Source organism: Saccopteryx bilineata, chromosome 4 (genome assembly GCF_036850765.1).
Source record: "Saccopteryx bilineata isolate mSacBil1 chromosome 4, mSacBil1_pri_phased_curated, whole genome shotgun sequence".
NCBI classification, from domain to species: Eukaryota; Metazoa; Chordata; class Mammalia; order Chiroptera; family Emballonuridae; genus Saccopteryx; species Saccopteryx bilineata.
In genome coordinates this window covers 44,997,348-45,015,153 of record NC_089493.1, presented here as the reverse complement: position 1 = coordinate 45,015,153, position 17,806 = coordinate 44,997,348, and the positions used below count along the sequence as shown (strand labels likewise).

The 17,806-nt window shown below is 40.2% G+C and overlaps 1 protein-coding gene across 3 annotated transcripts in view; it reads right to left on the bottom strand.

Annotated features, from left to right (window-relative positions):
- Positions 1 to 17,806, bottom strand: part of DLGAP5 (DLG associated protein 5) — a 45,350-nt gene that overhangs the window by 6,484 nt on the left and 21,060 nt on the right. For all 3 annotated transcript variants that reach the window (XM_066276629.1, XM_066276630.1, XM_066276631.1), the window contains 6 exons: positions 16,831 to 16,916; positions 16,182 to 16,342; positions 11,018 to 11,110; positions 7,188 to 7,407; positions 2,608 to 2,800; positions 382 to 442 (listed from right to left, as the gene is read on the bottom strand). In XM_066276629.1, coding sequence (XP_066132726.1) covers positions 382 to 442; positions 2,608 to 2,800; positions 7,188 to 7,407; positions 11,018 to 11,110; positions 16,182 to 16,342; positions 16,831 to 16,916 — 814 coding nt within the window. The remainder of the gene's footprint in view (positions 1 to 381; positions 443 to 2,607; positions 2,801 to 7,187; positions 7,408 to 11,017; positions 11,111 to 16,181; positions 16,343 to 16,830; positions 16,917 to 17,806) is intronic.

The window sequence follows — 17,806 nt, the reverse complement described above, 5'->3', positions numbered from 1 at the left end:
AATGGCACTATGGTCTCAAACAAGCTTAAGGCTTTTAAAAAGTGTGTGTGGGGGGTAATGCCCATGCATCTTATGGAGCGAATGTTCATTTTTTTTAGCTGCTGCTGGCTCCCTGACAACTAGAAGAGTATTTGAACATTAAAGTCTCTTCTCATTTGTTAATAACAGTGCTAATGGTTAATACTGCTGTTGAGTTTACATTGTTGAAATATCACTGTGGTATATTTTATTAAATATTTTTACACACCATTTGTTTCACAATATTTTTTTTCTTATTTTCCTCCTTATGGTCAGGTGCATCTTATGGAGTGAAAAATATGGTATATAATAATATAAATAGACAACAGACTAGGCTATCTAGTATACTAGAACAGAACTTACATGGTTTACTTCAATTAAATCTTGTAATCGAGGACACTGAGCATCTTCTATTATGCTGCTCCTGAAAAAAAAAAAAAAGCATTGTACTCAGATAATCCAATATTTTGCTCTTTTATGTTTGAGACTATCCTTTATGGTCAAAGACAGAGACTGGTCCAAGATCAGGTCTGACCCAAACATATTAATTTGGGACTATAGATACTACAGGATGGTCTTACCAAACAAATTCATTCTTTCCCAGAAAGCTTACAAGCCTGTTTCAGTGCTGGTTAGCTCACCAGCAATTCTTTGAACCTCAGCCAAATTCAGAGCTACGTGCTAAAGAAAATGGATTTCTGGGGGGATCGAGGGGGGTGATGCAACAAATCAATTATTGTATAGCGGGAGTTGGCAACATTACATGTTATAGCATATATAGCATATAATCCTGATGTTCTTAACTTGTATTTTATTAAAAATATGTCTCAACCTCTTCCAAGTTGTGGGCTTTTTTTTTAAAAATATATTCAATTTTTCAAGTTTTTAGCTCCACTTTGCCTTCATTGCATGAAGTTGTTTGTAAGATAGTCTCTTTCAGGACTATTTTTGGGAATTAAGTAAAAAGATTTTAAAGACTGCCTGTAATATCACTTAAATACAATTATGGATCTTCTTAGTACAAGATAATATGCTACATGATATACAAAGTAGAATAATTTGCATTTTAAAAATGACAATAAATTGGTATTTTATATAATCCACAGATTTCTAGAACATCTGAAATATCTGAGTCCACACAAAGGCTAAATATAGCTTGGTTTATACCAAAAATTAAAAATTCTAAAACTTGTTCCATGAACTATATAAGAATAATAACTTCCATTTGTTACCCTCACAAGATTTTCTTTATATTTATGACAGCCTTGAGTGCTGACTGAGTACTCAATGTTGTTCCAGTTCCAAATTAACAATAAATCCAATAGTCCTCTTTGCTCCAGACGATCTTTTTATTTCCTACTTATTATTATTATTATTATTATTTTCCCTACTTATTTTTTTAATTCGGTGAGAGGAGAAGTGGCAGAAACAGACTCCTGCATGCACCCCACCCCAACTGGGATCCACCCGGTAAGCCCACTAGGGGGCGATGCTCTGCCCATCTGGGGCCCTTGCTCTGTTTCTCAGCAAAGAAGCTCTTAGCATCTGAGGCAGAGGCCATGGAGCCATCCTCAGTGCCTGGGGCCAGCTCCCTTTAATCAGCCATGGTTGTAGGAGGGGAAGAGAAAGAGAAAGAGAGAGAGAGAGAGAGAGAGAGAGAGAGAGAAGGGGAAGGGGGAAGGGGGAAGGGGGAAGGGTAGAGAAGCAGATGGTGGCTTTTCCTGTGTGCCCTGACCAGAAATTGAACCTGGGACATCCATACGCCGTGTCAACACTCTACCAGTGAGCACACTGGCCAGGGCCTATTTCCTACTTATTTTAAAGTACCTTTTTCCTACCAGATTTCTGGTATATTTATTCTGGAATATTCCACAGACAAGGACTATATAGGTCATTTTGATGTCATATGTGCAGAGGCAATAGAAAGAATGCAAGCAGCATCCAATTTCACTGATGATAAGGTGAATTTGGGCAAGTTACTAACTTTTCCAGTTTTCTCACTTGAAAAATAGTGCCTCCCAGGGTTGCTGTGAGGACAAAATGAAATGACACATGCTAGGAACCTAGAGCCACGTCTAGCTCGTAGTTATCGTTCAGACACATTAGCCCCCTTTTCTTAGGCTCTGCCTAAGAGACAGCACCTCCAGGCGCTCTCGTAAAGGCTGGTACAAAGTGTCTACTCACGACGACCCTGTGGGGAGACATCACCACACTGTTTGGAGGGATGAAACTGAAATAAAGTCACATTAACTTGTCCCAAAGCTTCCTATCTAATATGTCACACACAGATTTGAGCTCAGATCGGTCAAGCACCAAAGCTGCAGTCTGTTAAGTACCAAAGGACACTAATGCTTTCTTTTCTTCTCAGTTCTGCAGAATTCTTTGCTTATCAAAATATAACCATTCAGCAATCTGAAATCCTAAGCCTTAGTTTTCTCATTTATAAACTAGAACTACTATCTATATATTACAAGATCATTGTGAAATTCAATTAAAAATACGTATCTTGAATATTTACCAGGTTAACAACCTGAAATAGTATTTAGTGCCAGCATCTATTAAACTTTTAATAACACATGAAAGAACTACCTGTTTCCAGGAATATTTGAAAGCAAAGTCTTCCCATCAGCACACTCCCTTCCGGTACTGTGAGGAGCGGGACCCCTTGGAGTCGCAGGTTGTCTTGGGGGGCCCAGGTCAGCCCTGCCGTCAGACACAGCTTTGCTGACAGACTTAGGTGTCCTAAGTCTTTGAGAAAGATGTTCAGAAGAGACAGAAAGTCCTAGAAGACGAGAGAAATCACCTCAATATCAAAAGTTCTTTCATTTACTTTTCATTCTACCTATGAAAACAGTGCAAATTCTTCCTATTCCCCTACCAACTACCCTCTTTCTCCTGGAAAATGTTTGTTAAAGTCAAATGCCCAGGACCTTCAGTGAAAGACAGTACTGACCACACACATCGCACTCTGCTCCCTCTCCACACGCCACACTGTAAGCGGTAAGAGAGAATCTTAAAGGTAGAATGCTACAAAGACCAAGGAAACTAAGAGACGTTAACCAAACAATTTTGGAAGCTGTAATGTATTAATAGATGAGTGGGTAGAATTTTAAATGGTAGACTCAAGAAAATAAATTCTGAGCAACCAGTCAGAAAGATGAGAATTAACCCACTTTACGCCACAGCACCCTCCAAAGAATTGCTGCCTCAAGCATCTCTGGAAGTGGAGACGAAGATGGAGCTAAAAACAAGAACCTGCATCAGTTACTTCAAAGAATGATCAGAGCCAGGTTTCCTTCTTTATTCCGCACAGCTGGGCAATGGTCCTCACCCCCTCCCACCACCAAAGTCAGAAAACCGGAGGCTTATGTCCCCTCAAAAGAGAAGCAGAGCCTGACCAGGTGTTGACGCAGTGGATAGAGCGTCGATAGAGTGTCGGACTGGGATGCAGAAGACCCCGAGGTCACCAGCTTGAGCGAGGGCTCATCTGGTTTGAGCAAAAGCTCACCAGCTTGGACCCAAAGTCGCTGGCTCGAGCAAGGGGTTACTCAGTCAGCTGAAGGCCCACAGTCAAGGCACATATGAGAAAGCAATCAGTGAACAACTAAGGTGTCGCAACAAGAAACTGATGACTGATGCTTCTCATCTCTCTGCGTTCCTGTCTGTCTGTCCCTATCTATCCCTCTCTGACTCTCTCTCTCTCTGTCTCTGGGGGAAAAACTAAAAAAAGAGAAGCAGAGATTCTCTGGTTCAGGAGATCAAAGGTAAGGTTGAAAGATGAGTACTATATGGAAAACAATGGGATTAAGTGCGTGTTTACAAATAAATTGTTGAGACATCATGTGTTTCCCTCACACATGGCTCCTGAAAGACTGGCAGCCAGAATTACACCCTCCAGGCAATAGACAGAAAGAATGTTCTCTGAGGATTGTGGTCCAGGAGTGAGAAAAAACAAAAACAGTGAAATGCAGGTTCCCAGCATAAGGGTGCCGCTAAACCACCCACAGTGAAGACGCTACCCACAGGCTGCCATGAGGAGCAGATCTGCTCGGAACCACCAGCAGGCAGGGAATAGTTACTAGACACTTAATGAGACAAACAAACCAAAACCAAACAGATTAAAGTATCTCAGAACAAATACTGACAATATGGGGGAAGGAAACATAAAAGCTATCATTAATGCCCTGGGAAAGATAAGACAGTGCTGGTATGAAACAAGCACAGACTGATAAAATGAAACATTTGAAGAATGAGAACGAGCTATCAGGAATTAGAAACATGGTAGGTAGCTAACATGAAGTTGAGGAGATCCAGAAAGCAGAAGAAAATAAGTACAGGAAAAAGTGGTAAAAGTAGTCTATTTACAAGAGAAAAATATGGCCCTCTGCCTCAGGCACTAGAATGGCCCTGGTTGCAACAGAGCAACGCTCCAGATGGGCAGAGCATCGCCCCCTGGTGGGCATGCCGGGTGGATCCCGGTCGGGCACATGTGGGAGTCTGACTGCCTCCCCGTTTCCAACTTCAGAAAAATACAAAAAAAAAAAAAAAAAAAAGAGAAAGAGAGAAAAATATGTATTTCTGAAAGAAAGACCAGAGAGAACAAAGGTGAGTAAATCAAAGGAGTAATTTAGGAAAAAACCTACACTTATTTAGAGAGGGCCATAAAGTTATGACTGAGAGACTCTATGAAGAATTACTAATCGCCATGTAATACACCAGAAACTAATATAATATTGTATGTCAACCATAATTGAAACAAACCCAAACTGCACCAGGTGTGACACCTCAACTGAGCTGATACACTTACATGTTCATGTAAATATTAGAGAGAAGCTAAGCTTTATTTTCAGAAAACTTCCTAGTGGGCACAGTTAAGAGGCAGAAAATAGCTCTTCAGTTGATTAGTACCCAAAGAGGCTGTGGCCCCTTTCTTCTTGAAAATAATTATCTAGCTCTTAAAGCACTGATGGAAGTATCTACTAAGATGTAAGGAATAGATTATTTCAACTGCGACCTCTCATCCTACGGTTTATAAGTAAATTCAATAAGATAAATGAATTCAGTCGTGGCTAGTGAGTGTGCAGGGATAGAGCATCATTCTGGAGTGCCAAGGTAGCCGGTTCAACCCTGAGGTCCCCGGCTGGACCCTGGGGTTGTTGGCTCAACCCCTGGTCAGGGCATGTACTAGAAGCAATTAAAAAGTACACGATTAGGTGGAACAATGAGTTGTTGCTTTCTCTCTCTCTTTCCCTCCTTTCCCCTCCTTCTCTCCTCTCTCAAACAAATATATAAATTCAATCTAATAAAAATAGCCTGTGGCCTGACCAGGCGGTGGCACAGTGGATAGAGCATCAGACTGGGATGCGGAAGACCCAGGTTCGAGACCCCGAGGTCGCCAGCTTGAGCGTGGGCTCATCTGGTTTGAGCAAAAACTCACCAGCTTGGACCCAAGGTCGCTGGCTCAAGCAAGGGGTTGCTCGGTCTGCTGAAGGCCCACGGCCAAGGCACATATGAGAAAGCAATCAATGAACAACTAAGGTGTCGCAATGCTCAACGAAAAACTAATAATTGATGCTTCTCATCTCTCCGTTCCTGTCTGTCTGTCCCTATCTATCCCTCTCTCTGACTCTCTCTGTCTCTGTAAAAAAATAAAATAAAATAATTAAAAAAAAATAGCCTGTGAAAAACTGTTATCGAAAAATACAACTAGAGTTAGATTATAGAAAAAATTATTTCTTGAAATACTAAACATTGGTTTCACTGAAATATTTTAAAATAAGGAAATCGGGCCTGACCAGGCGGTGGCGCAGTGGATAGAGCGTCGGACTGGGATGCCGAGGACCCAGGTTCGAGACCCCGAGGTGGCCAGCTTGAGCGTGGGCTCATCTGGTTTGAGCAAAAAGCTCACCAGCTTGGACCCAAGGTCACTGGCTCGAGCAAGGGGTTACTCAGTCTGCTGAAGGCCCACGGTTAAGGCACATATGAGAAAGCAATCAATGAACAACTAAAGTGTTGGAATGTGCAACAAAAAACTGATGATTGATGCTTCTCATCTCTCCATTTCTGTCTGTCTGCCCCTGTCTATCCCTCTCTCTGACTCTCTCTCTGTCTCTGTAAAGAAAAAAAAAAAAAAAATAAATAAAAAAAATAAAAAAAAAAAAAAAAAAAAAAAATAAAATAAGGAAATCGGTATACCTGCTATATATCTCCAAAAGATCAAAGTTTTAATAAAATTAATATAAAACTAAAACAACCCTCTGTTTCATTTTAAAGCACAGCAAAAGAGGTGTTATCATTTAATGACTAAGTGTCCTTTGCATCTTAAATTCTAATTCAATTTCTTTTTGTTAATTCATATTTATTTATAATATTATTTAATAAAGTTTATTGACGGTAAGAAAAATTTGTATTTTTGTTTTATTCCATAAGTGGACAGAACTTTCCGGTAGACCTTATATTTTAGTTAAGTGAGAGGCAGGGAGGCAGAAAGACAGACTCCCACATGCACCCCAACTAGGATGCACCCAGCAAGCCCCCTACTGGGCAATGCTTTGCCCATCTGGGGTCGTTGCTCCCTTGCTCAAAAACCAAGCCATCTTAGCACCTGCGGCAAGGCCATGGACCTATCCTCAGCACTCGGGGCCAACTTGATCGAACCATTTGAGCCATGGTTGTGGGAGGAGAAGCAAGAGAGAAAGAAAGAGATAAAGAGAGAGAAGATAAGGAGTAAGGGTGGAGAAGCAGATGGGTGCTTCTCCTGTGTGCTCTGGCCAGGAATCAAACCGAGGGCTTCCACACATCGGGCAGAGGTGCTACCACTGAGCCAACCAGCTAGGGCCTAATCTACCTTATAACTAACCTGAAGATAATCACCTAATTTCTTATGTCCCATCATGTCCCTTATCTTGGGATCCGGTAACCTCCCTCACAGGATTGTGGGGTAAAGTGGAAAAAAGAGATGTGAAATCACTTAGAAAACATAAAAGTGATTTCAGAAGCTATGTCCCACTTAAAGGAGTCTAAACATACCCTCCAAATGGGATTTGCATGTGTTTGTGAGCATGCGGTCTACCTTCCAGAAATCCCTTCAGGGGAAAACTACTTTTCACTTCCTACAGAACCTCCCATCCAAGCGAAATGTCTAAGTGGTCTCAGCAGAAAAAACCAACCTGGAAATGATTTAACAGGACTTTCAACTCTGAAAAATCCAGCATCAAACACGATTTTATCAACTTCCTTTGGCACAGCAGAGGCCGTGGCTGCAGCATGCTCTTCCTGCTCCATTCTCTCTCTCGCTGCCTTTTTTATGGCAGCGAGGCGGCTTCTGGCTGCCATCCTTCCACCATCGCCCTGTTTTGGTTTACTTGGTATACCCGAGGCAACTTTTTTCTGCAAAAAGAAATGATGGGATTTATTAAAGCTACTCATTACCACCTTATAAGAAAACTAAAGCATATATAAATTATTTCTCACACTTATCATATACTTAGCAGGTTCTTAGCAGGTGCTAGAGACGCTGGGGGTGAAAAGGTGAAGACCAAAGTTCCTGCTCTCAAGGAGTTCATAACTCCAAAGCGGAAGAGCTAGATAAGGATGTGAAGGAGAACAAATGTCCTGTCAGAGACAAATTCAGAGGGCTGTAGAAGGACATAAGGATAACACCTAAATCAATCTTTAAAGGCATCAAGAAGGCTTACAGAAGGAAGTAGCACCTAAGCTGAAATCCCAGTTAGTCAGGCTAAGAAATGAGATGAGGAAAGGCTAGACAGAGGCGATACCACGCTTGCAAACCCAGAAGCGAAAGAAAGCACAGGTGACTGGCAAGAGATCAGCAACAGCTAGATGATAAAATCCCTTACACATAACCATTTCACTGAGCCACATTTACACAGAGGGCAAAGGAACAGGGATTACTGACGGTTTTAACCAGGAGATGAAGATCACTGCATTTGTAGTTTAGAAAAGTCACCAGGCTACAGCCTGGAGAACAGACTGGAGGATTACAAGCCAGTGAGAAAGGAGACTATCACAAAGGTATTGAGAAAAAATCACGGTAATTATATTGAGGTAGAAATGGAAAAAAGTGAAGAAATACTTAAGAAGCTCAACTGAGAGAATTGAGCATATTAGAATGGTGTGGGCTGGAGAGAGTTCAACAGAGACAGGAAAGAACAAAGAACATCCCCAAGTGTCTATCTTGGACAGCTGGTGGGTGGCACCACCACTTTCTGGGACAGGGCAACATCTGTGTGTGTGGAGGTGATTTCAGTTGGCGATATATTGGTTTTCAAGTATACTGAGTCAGGATATACAGAACTTAGCAGTAAATGTGGTCTGAAAGAGATCTGGGAATCATCACAGGGTGGGCAGGACTGCACTGGAAGAGTATGGAAGGAGAGAAGAGAGTTGAGGTAGAAATTCTGAATATGACAAACATGGAAGCAATAAATAAAAAGTAGAAACTGGCAAACATAACTGTCAAATGGGCACAGAGGTAGGAAGAAAATCAGTAGAATATAATTTTAAGGAAGAGCAGTAAGGCCCTAGCTGGTTGACTCAGTGGTAGAATGTCGGCCTGGCGTGTGGATGTACCAGGTTCGATTCCCAGCCAGGGCACACAGGAGAAGTGCTCATCTGCTTTTCGACCCTTCCCCCTGTCCTGTCTCCCTATCTTTCTCTTCCCCTCCCTCAGCCAAGGCTCCATTGGAGCAAAGTTGGCCAGGGCGCTGAGGATGGCTCCATGGCCTCCACCTCAGGCACTAGAATGGCTCCAGTTGCAACGGAACAACACCCCAGGTGGGCAGAGCATTGCCCCCTAGTGGGCATCCCAGGTGGGCACATGCAGGAGTCTAGTCTGTCTGCCTCCCCACTTTTCACTTCAGAAAGATACAAAAAAAAAAAAAAAAAAAAACAACAAAAAAACCCAAAAAACCCCCAGTAAGCTATATTTAATACTGCAGAGGGATTACTTTATAATTAAGTGGCTAATAACTTCAGCAACGACTAGATCAATAACCTTGGTGATATCCGTTCTAGAGGCATAGAGACAGGTAGAGCTGAATTGGAGCAAGTTGGAGAAATAAGTGGGAACCCAAATAAAGACAGAGTATAGACAACTTTTTCAGGACACTTGTCTGTGATTGGGAAGAAAAGTGGGAACAGGGGATAAAGATAACTAGAGGAAGGTGTGGATTACTAGTTTTTTTCATGGAAAAATATAAGATCCTAAACATGTCTAAACTCTGACTGGAAAGAGGGGAAGACAGAAACCAAGGCTGCCTGACAGACTAAGAGGTCAGTGAGTAAGTAGGAGGGAATGGGATCGAAGTACATACATAAGATTAGTTCGATTTGATTTGATAATCTTAACAGTGGCCTATAAAATAAAGTAGGAGGAGAGAGACATCTGTTGGTATGGGGCAGAATTACAAGGTTCTGATATAATGCTGTTATCTACATCGCTGATATTAATGTTTCCATGACTCAATAAAGATTTGAAATCATTCAATTTCATTACTGTTTTCAGGGTCCTTGTCATGAGACTTCACTACTACAATCTTTATAATAAGGTTCTTTCAATACTCTAACATCTCTAACAGATTGAAAACAGAGTTTTATTTGGATTACTTAGCATAATGAAGAACTAAACTAAAAACCTGATTTTATAACCATAGGCATTTTTCTAAAATCTAGAAGAAAAACTGGCAATGCTCTAAAGTGGTTTGAGAAATATCCATTTGAACCCAAAACTTTGAGTTAAGACATCACTAGAAAAAATTCACTACAAATAGATTAAGAATGGAATCTATCATGTTAATAAAGAAAATTTTACAAAGAAAAATTTTATAAGATGAACTTTATGGAAGAAGGTAGATATTCTAAAGATCTATTTTTCCTCTTTGCTATTTATTTGTTTGGTTTTTTTTTTTTAAAGACCAGGCAAGCCCAGGGTTTTGAACCGGCGACCTCAGCATTCCCAGGTCGACACTTTATCCACTGTGCCACCACAGGTCAAGCCTCATTTACTCTTATTGCTCGCAGTTCCTCTTTGCTATTTAAAAAATTCTTCTCATTTTGAAATATACCTCACATAAAATAGAGAGCATAGTCTACTGGTTAAAAACATAGATTTTGGGCCCTGGCTAGTGGCTTGGTGGATACAGCATCAGCCTGGTATATTGACATCCCAGGTTTGATTCCCGGTCAGGACACACAGAAGAAGTGACCCTCTGCTTTTCCTCCACTCCCTCTCTCCCTTCTCTCCCTCTTCCTCTCCTACAGTCAGTGGCTTGGTTCGAGCATGGCTGCAGGTGTTGAGGATAGCTACATTGGAGTTTATCAGTCTCAGGCACTAAAAATAGCTCAGTACTTGAGCATAGTCCCTAGATAGTATTGCCGGGTAGATCCCAGTTGGGGCTCATGTAGGAGTCTGCCTCACTAGCTCCCCTTCTCTCATCTAAAAACAAACAAACAAATAGATTCTGGAATGAGAAAGTGTGGCCTGAAACCCAGCTCCACCCAGGATGAGTGATTTCATCCTTCTCAGCCACAGATTTCTCAACTGTGAAATGGGGATCATAGCACCTACCTCACTGTGGTGAATATTAAATGGGTTAATACATGAAGGTACTAGAAATAATATTTGGTACATACTAAGTATATATAAATGATCTACTGCTATTTCTAGCAGAAAAAAAAAAAGATATACAAGTATAAAGAATAAAACATATATGAACATATCCATACTTAGCAACTTAAAAGCTCCCAGGCTGCCCCAATTCAATCACAGATTCTCCTTTTCTCCCTCCAGAAATAAGCATTCTGAAAATTATGTTGATCATTTCATTATTCTTTCTTCAAAGACAATCAAGACATTGTAAGTGATTTATAGAACTTATTTTGTAAAATGATGAAATTTCTGAAACTAAATGTTTTTAAAGCTTAAAAAATAAAAATTTCTTGGAGTAGAGGAGTCTGTATTAGAACATTACAAACTTACCCGAAAAACGTTTTGGCTTGTATTATTATTATTTTGCCACCCAGATTCCTCAAGTTTGGTCAGATTGCTAAACTTTTGGTTTACATCTTCAATCTGTTAATAAAGTACAAGTTCATCAGTTTAATGCTAACCATATTAATATTACAAACTAATAAGCTGAGACTTAAAAAAAATTGAGTGACTCGGACTGGTGACATAAAAAATTAGACTAAGGCATTTGCAATTTAGCATTCGAGACCCCGAGGTGACCAGCTTGAGCGCGGGCTCATCTGGTTTGAGCAAAAATTCACCAGCTTGGACCCAAGGTCGCTGGCTTGAGCAAGGGGTTACTCGGTTTGCTGAAGGTCCGCGGTCAAGGCACATATGAGAAAGCAATCAATGAACAACTAAGGTGTCGCAATGCGCAACAAAAAACTAATGATTGATGCATCCCATCTCTTCGTTCCTGTCTGTCTGTCCCTGTCTATCCCTCTCCCTGACTCTCTCTCTCTCTTTCTCTGTAAAAAACAAAACAAGAATTTTTATGGTAAAACTGTTCATTGTTATTTTTGGTCTTGCAAATCTCCAAAATCTACATGAAGGATGTCACATATAATAATTCTCCTTGGCCCTGGCCGGTTGGCTCAGCGGTAGAGCGTCGGCCTGGTGTGCGGGGGACCGGGGTTCGATTCCAGGCCAGGGGACATAGGAGAAGCGCCCATTTGCTTCTCCACCCCCCACCCCACCCCCTTCCTCTCTGTCTCTCTCTTCCCCTCATGCAGCCGAGGCTCCATTGGAGCAAAGATGGCCCAGGCGCTGGGGATGGCTCCTTGGCCTCTGCCCCAGGCGCTAGAGTGGCTCTGGTCGTGGCAGAGCATCGCCCCCTGGTGGGCAGAGCATCGCCCATGGTGGGCGTGCCGGGTGGATCCTGGTCGGGCGCATGCAGGAGTCTGTCTGACTGTCTCTCCCCGTTTCCAGCTTCAGAAAAATACAAAATAAATAAATAAATAAATAAATAAATCTCCTAGCCTGACCAGGTGTGGCACAGTGGATAGAGCGTCGGACTGGGATGCAGAGGACTCAGGTTTGAGACCCCGAGGTCGCCAGCTTGAGCGAGGGCTCATCTGGTTTGAGCAAAAGCTAGCCAGTTTGTTCCCAAGGTCGCTGGCTTGAGCAAGGGGTTACTCGGTCCGCTGTAGGCCCCCGGTCAAGGCACATATGAGAAAGCAATCATTGGACAACTAACATGTCACAAGGAAAAACTGACGATTGATGCTTCTTATCTCTCTGCGTTCCTGTCTGTCTGTCTCTATCTATCCCTCTCTCTGACTCTCTGTCTCTGTAAAAAAAAATAAAATAACTCTCCTAAATTATTATTTTTAAATTCTCTATTAGACAATTTCTCAGAACTTTTTTTTTAGACACTGTATTCAATTTTCAGAGAGGAGAGAGAGAAAGAGAAGGAGAGAGGGAAGGGGGAGGAACAAGAAGCATCAACTCCCATATGTGCCTTGATCAGGCAAGCCCAGGGTTTCAAACAAGTAACCTCAGTATTCCAGACTGACACCCCATCCCACTGTGCCACCACAGGTCAGGCCTAAATTATTTTTGATCACTAAAATGATAGGAGATATTCTAAATTACACAATGTGAACACAGTACCTGTCTTTTTTTAAACTGTTTATTCTCCTACTGATGGATATATCAATTGCTTCCCAGTTTTGGCAATGTAGAAAGAGCTGCTGTCTGACCTGTGGTGGCGCAGTGGATAAAGCATCAACCTAGAATGCTGAGGTCACCAGTTTGAAACCCTGGGCTTGACTGACGAAGGCACATATGAGATCCAACTACTACGCAATGATGCTTCCAGCTCCTCCCTCACCTTTTCTCTCCCTTCCTCCCTCCCTCCCTCCCTCTCTCTCTCTCTCCTCTCTTTAAAATCAATAAATAAAAGAAAAAAGACAAAAAGCTGCTATAAACATCTCTGCACACATTTTTATGTGGACATGTATGGTTATAACTCTTTTGGGTAAATACTAAGAAGTGTAACTGCTGAATCCTATGGTAAGAGTATGTTTACTTTTTTTTTTTTTTGTATTTTTCTGAAGCTGGAAACAGGGAGGCAGTCAGAAAGACTCCCGCATGCGCCCGACCCATGCGCCCGACTGGGACCCACCCGGCACGCCCACCAGGGGGCGGTGCTCTGCCCATCTGGGGTGTCACTCTGTTGTGACCAGAGCCAGTCTAGCGCCTGAGGCAAAGGTCATGGAGCTATCCCCAGCGCCTGGGCCATCCTTGCTCCAATGGAGCCTTGGCTGCGGGAGGGGAAGAGAGAGACAGAGAGGAAGGAGAGGGGGAGGGGTGAAGAAGCAGATGGGCACTTCTCCTGTGTGCCCTGGCCGGGAATCGAACCTGGGACTTCCGCACGCCAGGCTGACACTCTACCACTGAGCAAACCAGCCAGGGCCTGTTCACTTTTTTAAGAAACTTCCCAACTGCTTTCCAAGGTGGCTGTACCACTTTGCATTCTCACTAGCAATGAATGAGACTTCCTGTTGCTCCCATCCTCACCAAACTATGGTGCTATCAGTGGTTTAGATTTTTGCCATTCTAATAAAGATATAGTGGCATCTCGTTGTAGTTAAACCGGCAATTCCCTCTTGACATATGATTTCATAGGCTGACTTGCTGTGTATTCCTTCTTTGGTAAAGTATCTGCTCAGGCCTTTTGCCTGTTTTTGAATCAAGTTGTCTGTTTTCTTACTTTTGAGTTTTAAGAGGTCTTGGTATATATTGGAGAACAAGCCCTTTATCAAATGTGTCTTTTGTAAATATTTTCTCCCAACCTGTAGGTTGCTTCTCATTCTCTTGACAGTCTCATTTTAAAAGATTCAAATAATGTACTAGAAGGATGGGAATGTATGATCTCCATTCTTTTGGTATTTCTAGTCTCTTCCAAAGTGGTAACCACTGTCAACAGTTTGGTAAACACGCTCCGAGTCCCCTTACTATGCCTTTATACACACAGGTACTCACGATCTCTCTCTCAAAAATGTAAACGTCACAAAGACTCAGGATTACATTTATGACTGATTCATTTTCAACAAAAGTGCCAATGCAATTCAATAAGGATACTGTTTCAACAAACAGTACTGGGAAAATTGGATATGCACAAGAAAAACGATAAATTTAGACTCTTACCTACACCATATACAAAAACAAACTCCAAGTGTATCATAGACCTACCTAACTGTAAGAGCTAAAACTGTAATACTTTTAGAAGAAAACATAAGAGAACATCTTTGTGACCTGTGGTTAGGACAAAAACAGTTCCCAACTATGATGCCAATGTCACAATAAAAGAAAAAAAAAACTGATAAATTGAACTTTATCAAAATTAAAAATGTTTGTATTTCAAAAGACATAATTAATAAAATTAGAACATAAGCCACAAACTGGGAGAACAGATTTGCAAATAATATTTCTGATAAAGGACTTGTATCCAGAATATATTTATATAAAGAACACTTATAACTCAATAATAAAAAGACAAACCCAATTTTAAAAATGGGCATAAGATTCGAATAGACATGCCACCAAAGAAGACATAGGAATGGCTAATAACACATAAAAAGATGCTTCACATCATTACTCTCTAGGGAACTGAAAATCCAAACTCAGTAAGACACTTTACAGCCAACAGAATGGGTATACTAGAAAAGGCAGACAACTAGTACTGGAAAGGTATGAAGAAATAGGAACACTCATACAATGTTGGTGGGAATGTAAAATGGTGTAATTACTTCAAAAAACAGTTGGGCAATTTTTTAAAAAGTTAAACATTAATTTACCATATGATCCAAAAGAATCTAGGTATGTACCCAAGAGAAATAAAAATATAAGCCTGCACCAAGATTTGTATGTGAATATTCATAGGTCATTTATATTTACCTAATACTGGAAACAAACTAAAAGTCCACAACTGGTGAATAAAGAGTGATATGTCCATACAAGTACTACTACTACTCAGCAATGAAAACTCAGCAAAGCTACAACATGGAAGAACCTAAAAAACATGCTAAATTAGTCAGATACAAAAGACCACATATTGTATCATTCTATTTAATAGGAAATGTGCAGAAAAGCAAAGCTGCAGAGATAGTACGGAGATTAGTGGTTGCTTGGGACTGGGAGTGCAAACAGGCAGGAGAGGTCTTTCTGTGGTGACGAACTGCTCTAAATTTGGATTGTGGTGATGGATGTACAATTGTAAATTTTACTAAAAATCACTGAATTGCACACTTAGAAGAGGCAAACTTTATGATATGTAGATTACACCTCAATACAGCTCTTTAAAAACAAAAAGAAAGGCCCCAGAAGCCAACTGCAGAGGTTCCCACTGGCCAGAGCTGGGAAGTGAGTATCAGTAAAGATATCAAGTGTAAACAATGCAAACACAGCCAATACTTTTAAATTCATGATACTAAAAAATGAAATTTAATGGTCATCATCAAAAGATCCTAGTGAACCAACTCATTATTATGAAAACTGGCAAATATATTAAAACTGGTTATAAAGTAATGCTTACATTATTATGACTAATGATTGTTGGCTATTAGTTATTAAGAGTGTTTTATATGCTTATTTCTGAAATAAGCTCAAAAAGCTAGAAAGTGCCATCTTCTCTACACTTTTACTGGTCATCTTCCTAGTAATTCCCTAAAATATGCTTTTACATTAGACTGGAATTATATGCTGTGTCTGACTCACTAATAAAACTATAAAACTCCTCTGGGACAGTGAATGTGCCTCATTAACAACCGCTTGTATAATGCCTGGCACATAATAGGGACTTGATAATGACTAGATGAACTGAACTACTTAAGGCTAGATTTATTCATCTTCTCACATGTATAATCTTTATAGACTATTCAACACTTGACTACAATCTCAATTTGCAACCCATACAGAAATCATCCTGACAAGATGGGGGAGAATGGGACCTCAGTCACAAAGTGCAGAGAAGTGCTTACAGTTTAAAGGTGCTATGGAGTATCTCATCTACTATTATAGGTACCTAAGCAGCTACTATTACCTCCATTTTACTACTGTTACCTCATTTAAAGGGAAATTTTAAAAAGACCAGATTCGAAAGATAGTGTATTCAAAATACCTGACCACATACCTGAAAACTAACCATATCCCAAAAGCCATCCAGGTCAGTACAGGTTGTCTCCTTTGTACCTCGTTTATATTCACAATCATCCACTAGTCCCTCGAATTGTTTGAACCTTTCTTTCATTAGGAGTCTCGTTTGGCCAACTGCTATGCGAATAAGATCTTTAGCTAAAGGAAATATGAAGTTTTTAAAAGTTAAAGGACAAAACTGGACCTTGATTGTAAGCCAAATGATAAGAAGACCTCATCCCAAATATCCTAGGGCTTACAGAACCAAATTCTTACCATAAAGCAAAAGAAAAAATTTCTACTACAAAATGTTGTTATACAAATACTGAGCATTAACGACCTACTTTAATTACCACTAAAAATCAGCAATATTCATTCTCCTATATACTGTTACATAGCAAACAGCATTGTACCATTCCTTGTATTTTATATTTCAACCTCAGAAAACTCATTGTTACATCAATAGTTAAAAAAGGCTTCACAGTGACGGCATACAAATGATCTTTCTCTAAACAGCTTCTCTAAATAAGTACTTGCCATTTTGAATAACAAAGTTGGACAACATTAGATTTTTAAATTTCAGATCAATGTAACCACATTAAGACAAACAAAGCTAAAATGTAAGAAATATATAAATGTTTCCTCACCATCATCTGGAATGTCTAGTTCAAGTTTCTTGTCCCAATTGAGGCAGTGAGAAGTTAATTTCTCGGTTTCTGACTGGAGAATATTTCTAAAATTATGACATATATTTCAGTTTTACAAATGTTTCTTACACTAATATCTAAATATTAGCATTATGATACACAATATTAATTTCCCAAAGCTGATGCTCAATTATTTTGTGTGCTAGGATATGTTTAAACCCCTAAAATGTGAGTGGATATCCTATGTATGTCCATCTTTCTGCACCTAAAACTTATGTGGACAGTTAATGCCAAGAGCCCACTTTTCAAGCTAATCTTTCTAGTTTTTTCTGTTCTTCTTTTTCAGAGGCTGAACAGAAAGAAACAGACATTTATTTCTGTTATTAGTTCTCTGTTACTATGTATGGCATTAAGATCAATGAAACTGCCAAGAGTAAGTTGAAGATAAAAACTTTTAATACCTCCCCAACATACAATATATATATATATTTGGCAATGCCCAAAGGCACTTTTGATTGTCACTACCTAGAAGAGTGCTACTGGCGAGGGAGGCTAAAAAACATCTTACAGTGCAGAAGACCCCTCACCCACAAAGAGAATTATTACCCAATCCAAAATGTCAATAGTGCCAAGGTTGAGAAATCCAGGCCTAAGGTAAATTTAACGTTTTTTTACAAAGAGCATTCTAGCCAGAGAAACTGAGGACAGTTTTGTGTAGAAGAAAAATTTAGCTGTTTATATCTAGGGGCATAAAAGAGAATGAGTTAACTGATGACAAAGGCTTAGATCTGACCGTCTTTAGTTGGAGTGTCTGAAGGCGTTGTCACCATCCCAGTTGAACAACACAATGGACTAGGTAATCTATAAAATCCCTTACAATTCTAAAACCTATGTTCTAAAAACAATTGAAATGGCCTTCAAAATATATTTAAAAATACCCATTCATCATACAGCAAATGGATATTAAAACTATAGC